General features: G+C 36.8%; 1 protein-coding gene across 3 annotated transcripts; it reads right to left on the minus strand.

Moving 5' to 3' along the window:
- Positions 1-537: 537 nt before the first annotated feature.
- DBF4 (DBF4 zinc finger) lies at positions 538-15,091 on the minus strand. Of its 3 annotated transcripts, none has more exons than XM_040058370.2 (12): positions 14,928-15,091; positions 13,665-13,843; positions 11,627-11,821; positions 10,460-10,510; positions 9,854-9,923; positions 9,638-9,714; positions 8,215-8,245; positions 7,896-7,938; positions 6,076-6,207; positions 3,557-3,671; positions 3,118-3,245; positions 538-1,970 (listed from the first exon to the last, which is right to left on the minus strand). In XM_040058370.2, exons 1-12 carry the CDS (start codon positions 14,971-14,973, stop codon positions 905-907), a joined length of 2,133 nt encoding a protein of 710 aa, XP_039914304.1. In that variant the 5' UTR covers positions 14,974-15,091; the 3' UTR covers positions 538-904. The 3 variants fall into 3 exon arrangements, with proteins under 3 accessions (XP_039914304.1, XP_039914294.1, XP_039914286.1); XM_040058360.2 differs by having other exon boundaries at positions 572-1,970; positions 6,049-6,207; positions 13,665-13,840; positions 14,928-15,087; XM_040058352.2 differs by having other exon boundaries at positions 573-1,970; positions 6,049-6,207; positions 14,928-15,087.
- Positions 15,092-15,126: the final 35 nt, after the last annotated feature.

Here is a 15,126-nt window from a genome sequence, read left to right on the forward strand (position 1 = left end):
GTGCCTGCTCATGATTTACAGATACAGAAATTCTGAAAGAAATCAGCTCTGGTAAAGATCTGCATTATTAAAAAAAAAAATCTTCCCAACCCTCACTTGTGTCTTTCACTCAGCTTCTGAGTAAAGCCAATGTGACAGGCTGGCTACTCAAAAAAACCAAAAAATGAAAAACAACCAAACAAACCCCCCCCACACACACACACAACAACACCACCAAAAAAAAACCAACCAACCAACCAAACAAAACCACCAAAAAAACCCCCCAGAACAAACAAACAAACCACCCCTACAAATGACCCAAGTGGATCAGAAACTTACCTGTCCTGTTGGTTTCTTGCTCATTTGTTTCCCCCCAATGAAAATACATACATCTAACTGCTTTCTTATTAGCTGAAATACACAATAGATCTAGTTTTAATTGAATAGTAATACATCAGAGCAAAGAACACAATACATCTTTATTATTATGTTCTCTGTTAAAGAGAAGAAACAGGAAAGGGAAGCAACCAAATGCCTGCAAAACATCACTAATCCGTGAGTAGTGGATTACCTTATTTATAGTGGAACATCCAGTTATTTTTAATGTGGTTACTTGGAATGTCAATGATTTTAGAAAATTGCTTTATCTAAATGCAGCTGCATCACACTTTGCCTAGCAAAATTTAATCCAAATATGGGGTCAGAACCTTTACCAGCACAATAAAGCAGTACCTCAAAAAAAACCCCAAAACACATGACCCAAAGCCAAACTTTTATTTTTCATATTTACATATACAGAAACTTTTGCATTAAAAAACTTGAAAACCAAATAATCTGTACATATAATACAGCAATTTATGTCTCCATGAGTAAAATTTTAAATTTTCAAGTCAATTAAAACATCATTGTATTAAATAAACCAGTATTAAAATCCCAAAAATGGGGATGAGGATGAAGAGGAAAATAATGACCACATAACATTTGCATTCTGCTCTTCGCATGTATCATTTACGCTCACTGAACATTTGTTCTCAGTGTAACTTGAAAAACCTCCGAATTCTGAGTTTCTTTCACTTGTCTGAAATAGCTCCAATAGGGTCTGCAGTGGTGAGCTACAAGTGCTTCTCTTCTCGTCAGGAACAGACAGTCCATCTGAATTCTTTCCACATAAATCCATATTCTGTTTCCAGGTTTCTCTTTTATTCCTTCTCAAGTTAAGCTTCACTTTTCTATGCAGCTTTCCAGACGGTGAACTGTGGGCAGCACTGGCAGCCGATGGATTAAGTTCTTTGTTCACAGCAGTATCAGATACCTCAGCCTCCAGAACGACATTGTGCTGCATTTGTTGATGATTATCACATAAATCGTGATGTTTCTTGACAAACGTAGGATTGGCATCTGTTTTTTTCAAGCACTTTGCTGGTAGAACTACTGAATTATTTAATTTTCGTTTTTGCTGCAGTAAGTTTTTGTCTTTTTCACTAAAATCCGTAATTTCGGTATGAGAATATAAAGTATCCACTCCTTCCTGAAAACACTGTACATTCTTTTTACTGACATCTAGTTCCAGTATTTCCCTGCTGAATGGCTCAGAAGCTCGAGGCAAGTTCTCCGTGTATACTTTGTCAGTTTTCTGAAGGGGTGGTTGCATGGAATTTGATGATACAACTGTCTCTCTTAACTTCACAGCACAGGAGCAATCAGTCCTAATATTTTCATTATTAATTCTGAACTTACTTTTTAGTTCTGAAGGTTGTGATGGGTGACAACAAAGAACGGAACACACAGATGCTGAAACAGGGGTAGGTATTGGCACAGAATTTGGTTGTATTTCTCCAGGCTGGCGATCCAGTTTGAGTGCCTGCATTGCAGTATCCTTCCAGGAGTAAGTTTTCAAAGAAATGCGTTGCTTTTTCAGTCGCTCTTTCAGCTCATCTGGTCTGGTTATCTTTCCAATAATAGGAGAAAAATATCCTGTGCTACATTTTGTCCTACAATGAAATTGTTTTAAAATATTAACAAACATAAAAAAACCCCCATGCAACCTAACTCCATATGCAACTGATCCCAGAAAAACAATGAACTGACAATGGAGCTTTTGTTTTTATTCCCGAAGGAAAAGATGTATTTAGGGTAGTAACACACTATTTCTACAGAGAGTGCCTTATAGTTTCGATATTTTACTGATTCCTACAGCTCAGGAAGTTGTTTTAAAAACACACAAAGTAGTCTAGTATTTCAGTAAATCTCAATTTACAGTGGCATTAAGAACAAAAGTAGTTATTGAATATAATGCAATGACTATAAATACTTACAAATATTCTGTGATATATAAACACAAAATTAACATGATTTCTTGACAGGATTTCAAGCCTAACAACTCTGAGTATTTTGAAATCACAGAAGAAATAAAGGCTTACTTTCATTAGGCAATCAGTCATTTGATTCTATTTGCATTTCCTTTGATTTCACTAAGAATAGCTTTATTTCTTCACTACTTGCCATTTTTAAAATAAATAAACAAGAAAGTTATTCCTTATCTCCTGACTAATTTCCAAAAAACCAGAGCAACCTCGGTTAGTGTTACTGCTTCACGTAACAAAGACCTTGGTGCCTACACCAAACAAGCCTTTCTCACCCTTTCAAGCTCTTGAGCTACAAAGAAAGGAACATTTGCTTTCTCTGTCCTGCACGGGCAGCACAGAAGCTAAGAGGTTTAGAGTACAGGTAGGAAGTTTTTGCACAGGTAAGGAGAAGAGATTGACTAATTTGCTGTCTTTAAACTACTAAATGTGACAGAAAGCATTGAGAGCAAGATGTCCAGACATTGCTGTCCTTCTGTCAGCAGTATTTCAGTACAGTAGATTTTGTGTTGCAGGAGCTGAAGTTAAGACAACTTCTGGCAACTTTCAGTCTCATCTTTCTCTGATGTCATCTGCGCTTCTGGTTTGGTTTTTTCCCCCCCCTAAGTTCTACTTTACAGAACTGATTTGCCACATAAAACCTTATTCAAAATTTCCATGATTTATTTCAGCCTTAAAAACATCAATCTACCCTGCTGAATTCAGATCAAGAATTTCAGCACTATCTTTATGTCCTGACTCACAGAGTCTTTAGAATTTACAACATGTAACTCACCTTTTTATTTTTCCTGTATCATCATCTTTGTATGCAACAAACTCATAAACTAACTTTGAGATTATATCATCAACAACTTTATACTGTGTGCTTTGTGCAAAATTTCGGTGCCGCTCACTTTCAAGATGCTGCAATAAGGAAAAACATGAAATAAATCTAATATTACAGATATGAATATGCAAGTCAACAGTACAACAAGGAGGAAGTAAATACCATTAATTTACTACCAGCATCTCTAAGACATGAATTACTAGTGCCTTCAGCTATCAGAGATAGGTTTTAAATCTTAATTGCTGCTTCTAACATGGGAAAAAAATAGTAATTTGCTGGTTATTCAGAAAAATACTTTAAATTTTAAAAATTATAGAGAAACCTCTGGTGATACCACATTAAAGAGATATGATGGTATCAAAGCATATATACTTGACATTTCACACACCGTTTGCAGATCTTCATATTTCTTCCCACAACATTCACAATATCCTCTCTTTTTTTTGTCCTTCTGAGGAAACTGAGCAGGCATTCCACAATCCTTGTCACTGTTTATTTTGTTTCTGTTAAGGGAATATTAATGAGTCTTAAACATGGAAGTGAGTGCTCAACTTGTCCCTCACAGTATGTTCATTCTTACTGAATGAACTAAAAAAAAAAAAAAACCCAAAAAAAAAAAAAAAACCAAACTACTGAAAAAAAAAAAAAAAACCAAAACAAACATTTATTTCCCCTTAAACTATTTACATTATTTTAGTCAATGCTTAAAAAAAACCAAAGAATTATGCATCGATTTAAAATCAAACATACAAAACCCAGAAACATTTACTGTAAGAAGACAGGCAGACCCAGTGGAATATGTAAGCATAGAACATCCAGGTTAGTACAGACATACTACCATCACTGACTCAGAATAAATAATACAAAATTGCTAAACAAATAAAAATCAAAGGCTATTTAGAAGTCTCTGTGCACAGCTGATAAAACCCAAACGAGAAACAGCAAAAAAAAAATTTTAACATCCACTGTTGGTTATATGTAATTTTGAATATGCTGACCAAATGCCATTTTGTTTTGTTCTTCTAGGCAAAGGCTAAGTGGGAATGCAAAAAAATGAACCTGAAGTTCTTCCTGGACATTAAAATATGAAGAGGTTTTCAACGGCTGCTCCATGATCTTCAGAATCCTCATCTGGGAAGAGCTACTGCTTGATGCAATCCCCTATTTAACTACCTAAGGCTGATATACCAGCAGTAAAACAAAGTCATCAATCTCTACTTCCTTTTTACATTAAAGGAATAGTTCCATCTCCCTTTTTACCAAGTATCTGCATAGATGTAAGCTCAGGACTTTCCATCTAAAAATCTGTCTTGAAAAATCTCTAGCTTACAAAGCACAGCAATGTATTGTTAACACCCTGCCCCAGCATTTCTTGGGTTCCCCAGGACAGGCAACTCTAGTGTGTGCTTTAACTGCTACACCAGCCTTCACACTTTCCCTCTGGAAAACAGTAAAACTCACAGAGAACAAGCAAAGCAGGGCAGAAGCAATAGAATGGATCATCTGAAGACTGAATAAGTCTGCAGGTCTTGCCCAATACAGAAGCAAGTAGAACTAACAACTTTTCTTCAACAGGTTCTTATCCCAGGTAGACAAGTGAACATTCCCCTCTTTCTCCCAAAACTGACATTGGTCACATTCACCTGCTGAGTATGAAACGTTTTCCCTCCTAAACACCTCTTTGGTATGTGCCCATCTGAAATATTAATTAGAAATACTGATTCAAACATACATCCTGAAATTTTTAATGTATCATATTCCTTAATCCATCTAAACAAAAATTGCATTTTTTAAATGTTTTAAAAAGAATGGGCCTTTCCAAAATCCTCTGAAGAGACACAATCAGAAATTGCCTTATTAATACAGCAGTAACCCCTGCAATATATATATTTTTGCCTTTTCATACTGCTACCTTCCTTACAATTAAAAAAAAAAGAAGGGAAAAAAAGTATCATAGCAGTATCAGTTGAAATCTCCAGCACAGTACTGCAGCCAAGACTGGACAGAACTGTAGAGAAACCACTTCATAAAGAAAACAGGTATCATAGCTAAACAAGTCTTCAGCCCCAAGGACAGAAAAGCAGCAAAAATACAGGAAGTTCCACATACAGCAAAGCTACCCTTCACCTAAATATATTTAGTCTCTCACATGAATCAATTTTAGAAGTCAATGAAAAAAGCTAGGTAGAGAAGGATTTAAAAACCAACACTGATTTACAAAAAATAGTTAATTAGGTTTCTTAGACAGTTTCAAATCATAAAATTGATTTGCTGAAGTTCTAACTGCATCTGTAGTGCTCAAACAGAGCCTGAATGCCAAAATGTATCACATAAACACTTGCTGTAAAACCCGCTGCAATTCTACTGGGCGGCTGGCATCCACTTTTCATCTCCGAAGAACTGAAGCAGTATTAGCAGTCTATCTAATTTCTATAAATTATCAACAATATACACTCTTTATATGGTTAGGCACTGTGATTGAATATCACTGCTTTAATAAATTCAACTATTTGTTTCAGCACTATATCGACAAATACAAAAGAAGTCTTAAGAAACCCACTTCTTGTGAAATACTGAACAGCATCCAAGATGAGGACAAAGAAGAAACCAGTGGCAAAAAGGAAAAAAAATATCTTAGGCTGACCCACAGTGAAAGAAGGCCATATTTTTGGATGTATGCATCTGTATGCCCAAAAAAAGGACTAAAGATAGGATAAGAGGGCGCAGATAGAGAGACACCAACAGTGCAGTAAATACATCAGATGAGACAGGGCTAATAGTATTGAATAGCACAGAAAATTAGAAGATGAGCAATTATTTTAGAACACAATTAGTAATGGAATAATTCAGAGTCTGAAGAACTCTCTCCTCTACGCATACCTCAATAAAATAAAGTTTTCAACAAACCTTTCCTTAGACTGAGTTTGCTTTTGACCAGAAGGATACTTCTTATCCACCTCAAATGGACTATATGGCTTTGGAACACAATAGTTCAGAAATGGAAAACTCAGTAACTGCAGATAAAATGGTCGGTACTGGCTGTATTAACAGAAAACAAATGCATGAGAACCATCAAAAATGGAAAAAGGGCTTCATTGCATACATTACTCTAGGTCCAAAATCTTCAGAAAGTGTTTCTCTTTTACATATGACATAGAGAACACTAAGCAGATAAATATCTTAGAATAAGTCTAATCATTCTTTCCTTGATACTTTCCCTCAGTTTCCATAGCTGTCTTACACATTCCTTGGGATACGACTTGTTTGCCCATTAGTTGTTTTGAGTTGGGTAACCAATAAACCCAAGAACAATCTGGACAACAGTGCATTCATGCTCCTGAGAAGTAGCTACAGTAGTTCCCAACATCCAACGCTTTTTAAAATTTCTATTTTATCATATTCTTTAAAAAAAACCAAAACCAATTCAACATTCAAAATTTAAAAACTGACTTTCTCATTTTTCAGAAAAATAATATTCCTGTACATCACCGTACTTTCATAGATACCACAACTGGCAACCATATCAGTACTCTGAATAGATTAAGAACTTCTAAAATAGGACATGTCAAAAGTTCACTGAATAATCAGTTGACTGAAATGCTGATGGCAGAATTCAGTCTGATTTTTTCCCCACATTACTATTATAAGCTACCCAGACAAAACTACAAGAGCAAGTCTGGAAAACATAATGACAACAGCAAAGCATCACCCTCTGCTTCTGAACTGTTACTTATGTTGCATAAACATTAAAAAATATTATGTTACATAAATATTTAGAAGTGTTTCATGTGTTTAGTACTCCACTACATTGTGAAATTCATATATATTTATATACAAATTTCTTATCCTTACAACTCTGTTGGTCCAATTCTCCAACTATTCCCATGTCCCTCATACCTATTGCACAAACTCACAGTGTACAACCAGGTTTAGAACTCTTTTTTTTTTTTCAATTCAGGAAAGTGTCAGAGAAATCAGGTCAAGGAATTTAGCACTTACAAACACTATAAATCAGAAGATAGTTAGGAATTTAGAAGTGCAAATTATGCTGTGCAGAACCAAACATTTTTTACAATTCATTGCTCTCTCAACTTCTGGCTAACTGGCATTTTTTTACACAACAAAGACTGACTGATTACAGGACTAGAAATATGTGAAATTTTCCAAGGCTGAAAGTATCAAATCTCATGCTACTGTAGATACTGAAATCAGATTAATAGCTTGTAATTTTCCTTTTAAAAAGAAATGATTGAACAGGAAATTAAACCTAATTTTAATTAATTATTCTAACTAACAACATCTCTTTCCTTACATCTAAAGGGTCTCAGCAGGAGATGAATGTAATTGAATTGGAACTACAGGAGTGGAATTCAGTATGCAAAGTTTTATTCATCTTTTGGGCTACAGGACTTGGATCTAAAGAAAGATGTAAAGGTTCAGGATTCCCCTTCATTCCTTAGTAGGAAGTAACCCAAAGAACCCACTCTCATGATCTACCTTTTACCTTGCCACTTCCATCATCTACTGCAAATATTCCCTATTATACTACTTGCTCAACGGCATTTGGTGGCTAAAGACATTTGTATGTCATTTTTAGAGAGCAGTACACTTCACATTTGAAGTCAGGAAGTTGAAAGGAATTGAGGTTTAAGAACACACTTCCTCAAGTAATTCTGAATTACTCAGTTTGAGAATCACATTACTAAATGCATGAAGAGAACACTTACCGACTCCTATCTTCCACCCTGATAAATGGACTTTTCAGTCTATCTGCTCAAAGGGAGAAGAGAAGGAAATCAATAGAGAATTACTTTTCATCATTTATCAGTTTCCCCAGTCGCTTAATAAATAAGCAGACTTTATTTTAGAACTCATTATGTACAGGTTTTGACAAACTCTTGATTTCAACAAAGTTTTTCTACATGCTTCTCTTGGACGTACAAACTGGTGTGCAACACCACGTGACCAGAGGAGAACTGCAGCACATTTTCAAGCATTCAGAATATAAGTCAAGCCAGAAACCTCCACAATTACTGAAGTACTTACTTTTTGACTTTTGAGCAGTAACGTGTTTTCCCTATTGAAAAAAAGAGAGATGGTGTAAAATCCCTGTATTATTCTGCACTGTACTTAAAGATTAGCTGTTGATAATTTAAGTTATGAGAGTCTCCCTGTGTTAATCATGACTTCATATGAATTCAAGATGAATTTTTCAGGAAACAAGATAACATATATCCCAAAGAAATATTTCTACACTAAAAAAAAAAAAAAAAGTGCTCTCCTTCAGATACCTCAATTTATTTTTTCTAAAGGCAAAACAAAGAAACCCAGAAAGGTAAATTTATACACTTACTTTTTCCACCCTGAAAATACCTTGCCATGGTTGAAAGTTCGATCTTTGATACAGGTAACATTTTTACAACACTTTGTAAATCCTAATTAATATTTTGCAAGCTGCAAAATGCCACCGAAAACTGCAGAACAGCAAGTATCTCCAACTAAAACAATAATTTTCATTTGAATGGATTTAAACAGGCTGTGTCTTTCATTATTTTTACCAATGAAGACTAAAATTTAGAGGAAGATTTTATCTTCAGAAGAAAAAAGTGAAGTCTACATTCAAGTATCAGCTGTTAAATGTAATTGATTCTAGCATAAGTATAAACCCATTTCATACTATTTACCAAAAAGGCCCCACTGTTATCCACGAACACAGTGATGACTTGGCAGTGGATTTTATGTGGCCTCAAGAATTAGCCAATATTACACTCCAAAACAACATAGCACATGCTGGGTAGTTTAGTTCTGTTTATTTATCAGGCCCCATGGCTAAACTAGACAATTGTGCAAATTACAGAGCAACTGCAGATGGAGCACCCTCACTACATCATAGACTGAAAACCTGAGGAAAGGGGATTTTCACTTGCCTACCCCACACACTTGGCAAAATAGCTTCAAGATGCTTTATATTTGTTCTTTATGAAGGAAGAGTTGCCGATTCCTTAGAGACAGCTCCTCCAGGAAACATAACTATGATTTTTCAAGATGGCCCATCCAAATGCAAGAATTTCTACTCACAGGGAAAATTATACAAGGCAATGCCATCTACATCATACTAAAACAACAATACATTTTATTAATTACTTTTGAAGCAGGCAGAATGGAAATTTCAGACAGTTCAGCACCTCTGACTCTTAGATATCCTTTGCAAGAGTGCAGCTCTACACTCTATGGAATCAATGCTACTATTAAAGTTATTTTTAAATAACGTTGAAATATACAGCAAATACTTCGTGTCTTCAAAGACGGTTTTTAAATCAATTCACAAGACATACTAGTCTCTGAAAATCTGAAAATGAGCGATAACTTCATTAAAATAAAATTCACAAGCTTCACTGTAGGCTGTTCTTAGTGTTTTCTTAGTTAATGAAACAAATGACATTTTTATAAATAGCAGAGAGGCACTTACCACATCTTTAGATGAACTGCCTGCTCTTTTGATTAGATAGAGCTCCCTTTTCTTTTGTTCAATGCAATTCTTAACATCTGGCAAAAAGTGGGAGAACTATACTCAGTTGAGTCAATTTTTGTATGTTTGACATAACTTAATTTTCCAATTCAACAAAAGAACAGTTAAATGAACATTACGCATTCAAGTTAGGCTTGATGTAACAAAAACATTTACCATCAATATGAAGTATCTTCACTCCCCAACTCAAAGCATTGGATAGTATACTACCAGAAGGGATTAAGTCCTGCAAGCAATAAATTATATTAATAATCTTAAGCAATACATAGCAATTACATAAAATAATTAAAAATATAACATGCAATATGAAAGCTGAGATTAAAATACAGATGCTTTGCCTCTAGACAAAAGAATACTTTCCTAGACTGCTCTTCTGTCTGTTTCTGTATTACAGCACCTCAAGATCAAAAGAATACATTTAACCTTCAGAAAACCAAAACTGTTCTTTATGGTCACATTTTATAGTAATATCTGAAGACCGTGAATTTATACACTTCATGAGCACCTCTCAAATGCTAGTTACATTAGCAGTCCTGGGAAATTTTACCACTTGTCCTAAGACTCCAAAGACTTTCAATTCTTCAGGAAGTACCCAGAAAACATACCTGACACTTCACTTATGACAATCCCTCAACTTCTGCCTGAGCATTCCGTGACTGACTTCTCTCTAAAACCACTAAGACCACTTTTGCTACTGCTTGTTTTCTACAAAAACAAGCCAACAAAGCTCTGAAGCACAAGTTTGTTGGTTACTTGGCTTACCTGTTCTTTGATTGCTTTTTCAACTAAGGACTTTCCTCTGCTCATACGCACCTACATTAAAACAGAAGCACATCTGTAGCCAAGAGAGATAATTTACACTGCTCTTAACAAATACATACATTAGATACGAGGGTCTCCTTTTGTTCATTCTACTGCTGATTTTTCAATAATGTGCATCTTTCTCACAGGATTACAGCTGATACAGTCAAAGGGAAAGAAACAAAAAAAAAAAAAAAAATCCAACAAGTAATCATTTTCAGCCAAAGAAAGCCACTGCAACGTTAGTGCTGGAACAAAGCAGATGGTGGGAATAGGCAGCCAGTGACACACACCAGATGAGGTTTCATCAGCTGGGCTTGTGAAAATTATAGTCATGAATATAATCATAGCCTCTTGTCCTATCCCATGCTTTTCTATCACCAGTGCATTTCCTTTTTCTACTTTTTGCTGTTTATTCATAATGAGCTGCCTTTTCATATCCAGACTGCTTGCAAAATGAGGTGACCTCACCAATGTGATACAAAGAGCAGCCTGCAGCCCGGTCATGTTTCTAAATAAGCACCATATATATAGCACAGCTAATAATTTTCAGCTGTATTTTGAAAGGACACAAGACTCAGCCATACAAGAAACTTCATATAAAACTGCATAAATTCAGATACTAACTGTTGCAATTAATGTAATCCCCTAAGAAAGAGCTCAGAAGATCTTAATATTCACAATGCTCAATTTTAATTATTTCCTACTACTGTCAGAGAGTGTTTCTGCAGGTATCAGCATTAACAACATCAAATCAGCCAGATTTTAATAGGCTGTCTTGCTAAAGAGACAGGAATCACTGGATGTCATCATGTGCCTGATCCAGCTGTCAAACATGACATTAATGTTGTAAGTCAGACATACTACATTAGAACATATTTTAGTGTACTCTGCTTATTTGCAAAAATGGATAATTTTTAAAATTAGTTTAAAAAAATTGCCGAATTAGTTTGAGTTAATTAAGTTTAACAACTTAGCCTGAATAAATTTAAAAGAATGTTTGAAAGAAAAACCCTTATTCACCCAAGGGAACTGCTGCCACCTTTAGGAAACAAAACAGGAGAAAAATTGTAAGAACATATCCCATGGATTGCATCTGATTTGCAGTATTGTTACTGAGAAACTTACTGTATCTACTATCTTAAATGAACTTCCATCATGTCGATCTTTTCGGTTGCTAGGATGAGGTGAACCAGTTCCTCCATTAGGTGCAGATTCTGGACTAGGAACGGGAGAAATCTGGCCAAGAGTTGCTGCAAATTTTGCCTCCTTTTTATTAGTCACCAAATAGTTGATATCTTTACTAAGAAAACTCTCCACTCTCTAAATATAAAGATAAAAAACAATTATTTCAGGACAATAGATCAGTGACTCAATTTTACATTGAATATTTTATAGGAAAGTGATAAACCTTTTCAATTAAGTTCAAAACCACTGAGTTAACAAGAACATATTTCATAAATATCTGGATGACAATGACAATTAAGTTATACTAGCATCTTACCAGTCACAAATTCTAACTTCATTTTTTTAATTTTGTAATCATTATCAAAAGATCTTTGCTTTGTTTTGATTATCACAATTTTTTACTATCTACCTGTAATACTTTCCAATTACAAAAATGCAAACACTGCATTAAGGAATAACAGACTAATTCAAGGAAAGCTATTCCCCCCAATTTTATGCAACAGAAATTACACAGAAGTGTTCAGCTAAAGGCCGGTGTTTGCAAATATAATTTAGTCTGCAAGAGTCTGCAAGAAGCTATAAGTTTACTGAGCTTAGAACCAGCAGAAAAACTAAAATTCAAGACAGCTACCATGTCTTACACCTACAGTTTTCATAAAACTTCTCAAAAAACTAAAGTCTTAAGTAGATTCATATCCTCATGTTCAGCAATATAGAAACGTGGTCATTCTGCATTTACTCTCTTCCATTTTGCTCCTTCAGTCTCTTTCATTGCCAGCCACAGTGTGATTAACAGCTACCTGCCTTGTTATTTCATGTCAAATTGTCTAGTTTGAGGTATTTTCCTTTTTTCCACTAATCACTGCGGAAAGCACGAATCACAACACAGCTTGAAACTGTGCCTTTCAATCCTGCTCTATGTATCTGTTACAGAAACAGGATATACAGAGAGGGGCACTTTTAAGTGCACTCCACCCAAGTAACAACAGAACATGTGGTAATTGATCATGAGGCTGTTGAGCACCTCAGGTTGGTGCATTTATTCCTCAGAATACACCAAAAAACCTTCCTTTTCAGTCTCTGAGTTTTGACCTTACTTTTCACATATGAATTCCTAAAATTCTGGTTTAGCGAGAAAGACAAATGACAGCATGCACTTATTTGATCTTAAATGTAAATCAATGAATGCACTTAACTCAAAACCGTGTTACTGACATTCCTTACTGACACTATGATTTCAGACAGCACCTTGATTTCAAAGCACCAGTTTTATAAAGCTGCTCAGTGTCCCTCTGAAGTCAAAGAAACATTGCCAAAGCAACGTACAGAACAGCTAGCAATTTAACCAGATCCCTTCTGCCTCTGTGCTTAAAAGGTATTTAGTAATACATACAGTGCAGTTAATGTTATTATTATATCCTCTACTTGCTTGTATCAAAGAGTCCCTTCCACACAGAGAGGTGAATTAGGAAAAAAATTAGTAAGACGCTTATAACATTTATTATTTAAGTAAGAGTATTCAAAAACACTAAGATACTCGGTGTAAAAAGTAGTTAGTGAAGTTACTGACTTACAGAAAACATAGACAAAACTCTTCCTTTAATTTCTTTCAGGTTCAGCTGAACACTGTTAGTTGTAACATGCAAACATGTCAATAGAGTTAGAAGCAGCAGGAGAAAAAGCACCTCAAACAATGAAACCTAATAAATTTGGATAAAATTTTAAGCCAGGTGGATAATCAACTGAAACCAAAACTTTCTAATAAGAATGAGCAAAGCAGCTTCTCTCGAAAACCGACAGAATAATTTGTTGAGAAGCTCATTGTTTGAACTAAAGTTTAAGACAAACATAGAAAAATAAGACCCCACCTCAGACAACTACAAATAAATTTAAAATGCAGTTACAAAGAACACAAAAAAGGCATTCCACATGTGCACATTTCATTCTAGGTTCATACAAGTCTCTATTATTAACTTACCCCTCCCAGCTCCTTGAGGTCCTTTCCTAACTTTTCAGAGATCACATTTGATGGGATATCGAGGTAAAACACCTTCCCAGTGAGTGGCTTAAATTTGAGTTTCTCTGGTTTTCCTGTGTCTTTTTTCACACTCTTCAGGGAAGATCTTATCTTTTCTGGTTTTGCCTGTATTCCATCTTCTGGGAAAAATAATCAAAAAGCAATTTAAACAGAACTGGATGGATGAAAATGGATGGAGCAAGCTTCCATAGAACAACTGGGGCTGAGAGGGACGTTAGAGATCATCTAGTTTCAACCTCCTTGCCATAAGCAGGGACACCTTTCACTAGACCACGCTGCTCAAAGCACAATTCCACACACTGGTTTTACACTGTTTTTTCTTCCTCACTGACTTACTCCTAGTGGCTTCTCTTCTGGAGAAGCTCAAGACAACGAGAGCTGCCACAGGAAGTGAGCAGGCCTCTTCTGGAGACAAAAAGGCAACATGCGAAGAGTCCCTCTGTTAAGTATTCCTTCCCTCCCTGAAACAGTCTTAGATAGGAAAGGGAGCAAAACCACTACTTATGCTGCAAAATCCTCTAAGTAAGATTTATGAGCACACTAAATAATTCAGGAACAGCAGTCAGTTTTGTAGGATCTGGAAGACAAAAAACCCTAGAGAAATATGAAAACGAGGAGACACAGGTTGGTGTAACCGATCCAGAATCCAAACAGAGAAGATGGATGATAAGCAGGTGTGCAAGGAAAATTCTGCAGATGAGCACGGTTCAAATATGGTGTTACCCGCACCACACACATGCCAAGACCGTTCAAATTAACACTCTAAACACTGGCATTAGTATTGGAGCACACATATTAAACCCCTCAGGGATAATCAAAAGTTTGGAGAGGATTAGCAGGACTTTATTGCAGTAGCAATGAAGAGTCTCTCTCTCTCAAAGGGGGTGCGTTCTCACACCCTGGGCCTAAGGCGCCCTCCATGCAAATACCAGCGAAGCCCTGCCCGGGGGGAGCAGTTCGCCCAGCACCGGCCCGGCCATTTCCCACACACCAGGAACACGCTTTTACGTTTAACTCCCCAACCCTCAGAAAGGCCCTTGGAGCAGCACCCTGCTCGCAGCGCCAGCCCGAGGGCGGCTCGGGGCCAATCCCGGGGCGGGCTGCGGCGCCTCACGGCCCCAGCCGGGATGGCGGCACCGGCTAAGAAAGGCCCGAACGACGGCGGCAGCTTCCCCGCGCTGCCCACAGCCTCCCCCCGCTTACGGGGACGCGCTCCTTTGTCGGCGGCCTCGGCAGCGCTCGGCTTCATCTTCCCGCGGAGTCACATCGTGCTCTGCTCCGCCGGCACCCCGATCGGCAGAGCGGCTCCACGCTCGCCTTCCCGCCTCCGCCACAGCGGCTCCGGCACCCTCAGCAACGGCCCGCGCGGCCGGGCCCCTCCCGCCGAGGGGCGGGCGGAAGG

Source organism: Hirundo rustica, chromosome 1 (assembly GCF_015227805.2).
Source record: "Hirundo rustica isolate bHirRus1 chromosome 1, bHirRus1.pri.v3, whole genome shotgun sequence".
NCBI lineage: Eukaryota > Metazoa > Chordata > Aves > Passeriformes > Hirundinidae > Hirundo > Hirundo rustica.